The following is a 6,466-nucleotide window of genomic DNA, read 5'->3' as shown; positions in this document are numbered from 1 at the left end:
AATAGATAAGAGAGTGATCTGTGGATTTTAAATCTGTCTGTCTGTCTACAATCTACCTATATCCACCGGAGTATAAGCTTTTGAAGCTAATTCCATTTTCAACGCATTATTGAAAAATATGTTTTATTGCTATTAATGACAGAATTACATAATTATTTGCATTGCATTATTGATATTTATTTATTTTTATTTATACATGTTTATCGCATCAAATCGGTTTAATTGATTATATTTAATTCTTCCCCCTTCTCAGGAATTTACCGACCATAAATATCACGGAAGTGTTAAGTGAATTATAATTGCACTAATTGTCAAACTAATTTCATAAAACAATGGGTTCTTTGTGTGAGACAGCGGTTCTACTTTTTTGTATTTTTCAGTTCAGCCGGTATGCTTTTGGCGTTTGTCCCACGTAAGTAATATAGATGAAATAATGTTTGATAAATAATTGCGCTATGAAATTTAATAATTATATAAAAATAAAGCTGTATCGTTAGTAAGGTAAAAGGAAATGAGTGCTGCTTTGGTCACTATTGGGATGAACGAAGTGGACGCTGCAAAGGTAAATATCAAAATATTTTTGCTATTTTACAAAATATAATGATAGAACATATAGATCATTCATAGGCGGATTTAAGGGAGGATCCCCGCCCCCTTCATCTGAGCTTTCTTTCGTCTTTTAGAATCAAATCTCACGAAATACTTTAGCTGCCGGGGATTTCACCCCCCCCCCCCGACCCCTAGTAACGGGTATAATACATGTAATTTCAAATTCCATTAAATTTCCATTTTAACTCGCCTACATATTTCAAAGCTGTTTTGCCTGCTCCTTTCATAAAATCATGGATCCGCCATTGCTATTTCAATATCGCAAGTTGCACGTTGCGTATGTACATAGAAAATGAACACTAATATATACTCATGATATACAACAGAATGTAGAATTGGTTACTTCGGAAAAGACTGTACGTTGATATGCTTTTATCCTAATTATGGCGTGGAGTGTCAACATCGCTGTGATTGTGACTTGGAGTTGTGTAACCCATTTACTGGGTGTAGTCCTCCGCAAGGTAAGAACACGTGCTGATATGTGGAAAAGGCAATGATCTTGTAACATTTCTTTCCTTGACTTCTACATGTCTATGTTCTTCAGGGGGAAAACAACTCGAAGAAATTCAAATGAAATACTAGCTTGTTTTAGTCTTTCGATGACAATTTTATACTCTGTTTGAGATGCTTTAACGAACCCTTTGAATTAACATTGTGATAAAAAGTAAGACATCAAACTACTTACATGTTTTGTTTGGAAATAAGATATTTTGAGTCTTAGTTCTTCCATGATTCGACGCGTGATATAAATATAAATAAAACATGCCCAGAGGACTCAGATATACAGTACCTTCTGATTTTATGAATGAAAAAGTGAAGATAACTATTAATGATAAATTTCGTCATTCTTATAAATACAAAATAAACACGAACCCCTGGATATACCAGAGGTGGGATCGGGTGTCTAAGTGGAGAAAGCATCCTAGGTTGACCGGTGACACCAACCATGAACCCTATTTCTTGATCAGGTAAACGGAGTAATCCGCAGTCAAAATCAGCGTATAAAGAAAGGCCTAACAATTGGTATGCACATGTCAGGCAGAATTTGACCCAAGTTGTATTTGTAGATTAGATCGATATAACAATCATAGAATTTGTGAAATGCTTACTTTAAACGAGACTATTGAAACCCCTGTAATATCAACTCGTTTGTCAGTAGACTGCCTCAATCTAAAATCTGATCATACACAGAACATGCTCTTGTGCATCGAATCAGCTGAGAGACATAAACACCACATGTAGGTGATAATATAATACTGTTGAATGAATATGAGAAGCTGACAATGGGGAAGCTGAAGTCATTCAATTTGCCATAAAGTTGAGCTATCAGTTGGCCTTAACATCTATGTTGAATAAATTATCCAAGTATCAAGTAGATGTGGAAGACTCAATGGTGTTTTTTATTTCAAGTTCACTTGGATATATCGAATCGACATATGAACGAAAAAGAATGTTGTTAGTAGATAAAACGTCATCGATATATCTAGATATTGAGTTGATGCCTACAGCAAGACAATGTAACTTCTCACGTAGAAACTTTGAATAAAATTTGCCTCATAAGAGTATCAAAATGGTCGGCTAATAAAGGAGCACAGTTCGTGACCATGGAAATTCTAACACATTGATGGAAGATCTGGTCACCTCTGACTACATAGATGTTGTCAATGAGGAACTCCGTCATCTTTCAGTATCAACTTCATAGAACCAGAGTGGTGTTTAACAAAGTAATATTTTCCGATGACTGACCACAAAATGACCCATTGTCATTGAAGAAGTAGCTATCTATGATCTCAAAAAGGCTAGTGTTTGATATAGCATGAGGGGTGGCTGTGGAAAGTGTTGAAAATCATGTTTTGATGTTATTCACTTTGGGTAAGTTGGTGATTTCAAATTTCCTAAAGTTCTTTGGAACGTTTTACAATCCACATTTGATTTATTACCACATCTCGCAGTGGCACAATGTATTTGAGGTTTCTCCTTCACATCAATTAATAATTTCATGAGGAGCAAATATGGGGGCTTGGTAGAATATTTACTGGATCCAGCAATGTGTCTATGCTTGTAAGGGTTTTGTGAAGTTTTGGAATCAAGCAAAGGTTCAGTAACTCATGCTTATTCGTCCCATTTACAGGTATATTGAATGTGTCTAAAACTGATTTTGAAGAACTTCATCTTTTGAAAAGGAACTTGAGGAAGTAGAATTACCAGATGTGGAACTAAAACCAAGTGCATTTATATGTATATCAGTTGTTATAATGAGTCTTACAAGCAAAGACGAGAATACATGTACAGATATTTAGAAAAATTAAAAACAGTCATTTGTTAATATATTTTAAACCATCCCGTGGGGATCCAGGTTACAATATGTCCTCAGTACCCCCTTGGTTGTCGTAAGAGGCAACTAAATAATGAGACCGCTAAAACCGAGGTCCCGTGTCACAGCAGGTGTGGCATGATAAAGATCCCTCCTTGCTCAATGGCCATAAGCGTCGAGCATAGGCCTAAATTTTGCAACCCTTCACCGGCAGTGGTGACGTCTCCATATGAGCGGAATATTCTCGAGAGGGACGTTAAACAATATTCAATCAATCAATCTTAAACCCAGGGCTGAAATCTTTAAGAAATATCCTGATTAGAAAAGAGATATATCAAACAAAATATTTTAATCCGATTGATCAAAAGATTTTCTCATGTACGTTGTAATGTCCATATATACAACACATCTGTAATACAGAATAGTTTATTCCACATTTTGACTTGCTACAACCATGTTCTTTCAGAATATGTTAACTCTAAAATACACCTGGTAATGCACCCAACGTTTGTTTGTAGACATAAGATAAGGTTGATGAAATGACACGAAAAATTATATATTATTGAGAAACGTCGCGTATGAACTTGACAGAGGATGATCTGGACCGTTTTCCCTTTAGCTAGGTAAAGAGATATTGATTCGCTTATGAAAGGTGAAGATAACGAACAGTGATCAATCTTATAAATCCTACAAAGAATACAAAATAGAAATTTAGGAAACCCCTTGATATACCAGAGGTGGGGTCAGATGCTTGGAGGAGTAAGCATCCCCTGTCGACCGGTCACAACCGCCGTGAGCCATATATCTTGATCAGGTGAACAGTGTCCCAAGAAAGTCAGACAACATATGACCCAATGATAGGTTGTATTGCCAAATTAGATTATTATGATGTCCACCCAATTTGCGAAATGTTGACTTTATACGAGACTGTTGAAATCCCTGTAACATCACCTTGTTTTTCAGTAGCCTGACTCTGTTTAAGAACTGATCATACGCAGAACAAGCTCTTGTTTATTGAATCAGTTGAAATATATAAAATTCATATGCAGGGAATAATAGAACATTGCTTACATAAATATGGGAAGTTGACGATGGAACAGGTTATTTGGTTAGTATTACGTTCCTTCAAGACGTTTTCACTCACATTGAGCCGTACTGTATAACCATCTGTAAGTGAAATACCACACATTTAGATCTGTGTTTGGCGCTCAGGGCCGTAGCAGTGAGGGTTCTTTCACGTGCCAGCGCCTGATTCTACTGCTCTACAGAACATACGTATACGCAGTGGGATAATTACTACATGTATTTAACACAGGCATGGTATGAACGGAGATTGAACACACGACCGTCCGGTCAGGAAGTGAACGCTGTAACCACTGATACGATATTGATTCCAATGTTGTTGCTTTTTACGTGAGACTATAGTGTGATTGGTACTTATGTAGTATGATCTTTCTTTCAGAGAAGTATGAATCACAATCGACTGTCTTTGTACATACTCAACCAGCACTGTCTACTCCTATTGCGTTAAAAACATCGCCGGCAACCCGAGTGGAAGAGGGTTCACGTTTGTCGACGTTTCAAACAATTTTAATCGGAGTGTTGGGAATAATAGTGATTTTCATTTGTGTCTTTTCAATCTATGTAGCAAGACAAATTAAAACCAACGACCACGAGAATCAGAAGCTAAAAGCACAAAGGAAACGCAGTTCGATTAGAGAACACATCGATTCAGAGTCCTATGAATCTTTACAGAGCATTAACTTGACTCCACTGGATTTAGTGGAAGCAGAACAGGGTATGTGTAGAGGAGGATCTGTTTATCTCCAGTCGACCCAGGACACGACACAAATCACCCAAGTAAACCGCCATGAATCGAGCAATGCTTCTTTTCGTTCCGATGGAGACGGTTATGTGATGCCTACACAATCATCGTCAAAACATATGCAAAATGGAAATGCGACAACAGAAATAGTTACGAGTAATAACACCTACCTAACAGTCATTGAAGGCTAAACGCATGACAGATACATTACATCTTAAAACATGAATGATGACTTTGAAGAGTGCGCATACAATGCATGGCTTTATATTACACAACATTTACATAACAATTTATATCGAAATGCTTTATGATATCTTTACGCTGTATGTTGAATAGATTATATTTATTCATTTGTTATACTACGATAAATTATGCTAAAAACCGTAACAAAATAAGGATACACCACAAATCTACCCGATAAAAAAAAACCTTCATTGTATAGCGCATTTGTTTCTGCGCACAATTGGGAAATTCCTGCATCCTCAACTCAAAATTTTAATATCCCTGTCATATTTCTCCACTACATTTGTGTCAAAACATACTTTAAAAGATGTATTACAGCTGAAGCGTGCCACAAACTTACAGTTTCAAAGACATTTCGTTTTGTTGACGTACATTTACATGGAGCTGTGTTAGAGTTTTAAATTCATTGTTGAGTTACAAGTGTATATACATGTACGTGTATATGATGTTTTGAAACCAAACATACAATTTGAAGAGGATCCTAAGTTTTAAATTGCAATGTTTCATGAATCAACAAGTATCTAGATGTCACATTTCTGCAAAAATAAAAACCAAATTAAAAAACATTCAAAGTTTGATTATCATGCAAATTCTCTATATAAATGATTTATATATACACGTAATGAATCTCATCCTCACTATTATAGTTAGGGAAAATAGAATATTACATATGCTGATTAACTGATATCCGTTAATTGTAACAGGAAACCAATATCTCAAAATAGATTAATTTAAATAGATTAATTACGATCACGTTTGTTTTAGCACAAAATTCTAAAATAGTCAATAGATCTTTTTCCTCTATCGTTCTTGATCTATTTACTAATAGTGAACTAGATCTTGTACATATATATACTGTAAAGAATAGGTTGTAGACTAATGGTATAATGTTCAATGTGACGGTAGCCTTGTTATTTAGTTCTAATTGTTTCGTATGATATTACTCATTAAAACCAGATCCGTATACGTAATGTAAAACAAAGGTCATCACGAGCACTGCAATAAAAAAAAGAAAGAATGTAGCTCAGTACAAACCCAAAATGAAATTGATATGTACAGGATTATAATACAACTCTATTGCACTGTTAAAAAAGAAAAAGTAACCTTCGCATCATGGGGTTTTTCCAACTGTTCTTGTGTGTTTTATACTACCTAATAATCATTATTAATGATAATAAAATTGAGTGTCTTTAAAAATCATGGATGTTCTTTCCAATGGTACACGTTTCATACTTCATCAGAAATATTTTTTCTTTGTTGAAGAAAGTGTAAAAGTCTATCTATAGTTTACATATTCTGTACACAGGGATATTTTAGCCGCGAGTTATTTTCGTCGTTCTGCACTTGCAAACTCTCTCGTCCCGTTAATTTCGTCCGGACATAGTTAGGTTAAATGAGATATAATGGTTTCGTCCGGTCTGAAAATGGTTTGCTGGCAACGAGGGCGAAATTAAAGGGTGAAAGTAAAACTGGTC

The 6,466-nt window shown here is 35.4% G+C and overlaps 1 protein-coding gene across 2 annotated transcripts; it reads left to right on the top strand.

Annotated features, from left to right (window-relative positions):
• Positions 1 to 314: 314 nt before the first annotated feature.
• LOC125683896 (uncharacterized) lies at positions 315 to 6,182 on the top strand. Of its 2 annotated transcripts, none has more exons than XR_008801034.1 (4): positions 315 to 412; positions 498 to 562; positions 936 to 1,070; positions 2,741 to 6,182. XR_008801034.1 is itself a non-coding variant. In XM_048925429.2 (4 exons), the coding sequence occupies exons 1-4, from the start codon at positions 333 to 335 to the stop codon at positions 4,937 to 4,939; spliced, it is 834 nt and encodes a 277-aa protein (XP_048781386.2). In that variant the 5' UTR covers positions 315 to 332; the 3' UTR covers positions 4,940 to 6,182. The 2 variants fall into 2 exon arrangements, 1 of the variants encoding a protein (XP_048781386.2); XM_048925429.2 differs by having other exon boundaries at positions 4,386 to 6,182.
• The last annotated feature ends 284 nt before the right edge of the window (positions 6,183 to 6,466 follow it).

Source organism: Ostrea edulis, chromosome 1 (assembly GCF_947568905.1).
Source record: "Ostrea edulis chromosome 1, xbOstEdul1.1, whole genome shotgun sequence".
Lineage (NCBI taxonomy): Eukaryota > Metazoa > Mollusca > Bivalvia > Ostreida > Ostreidae > Ostrea > Ostrea edulis.
The sequence above is the reverse complement of the archived record's forward strand: the minus strand, read 5'-3'. Positions and strand labels throughout refer to the sequence as shown.

What these genes read in the sequence shown, in the direction of transcription:
- LOC125683896 (XM_048925429.2), top strand. Translation starts at nt 333, where the DNA reads ATGGGTTCTTTGTGTGAGACAGCGGTTCTACTTTTTTGTATTTTTCAG. An exon ending in ACGAAGTGGACGCTGCAAAG is followed by an intron (nt 563 to 935) that starts GTAAATATCAAA and finishes GATATACAACAG; the next exon opens with AATGTAGAATTGGTTACTTC. An exon ending in TGGGTGTAGTCCTCCGCAAG is followed by an intron (nt 1,071 to 4,385) that starts GTAAGAACACGT and finishes TCTTTCTTTCAG; the next exon opens with AGAAGTATGAATCACAATCG.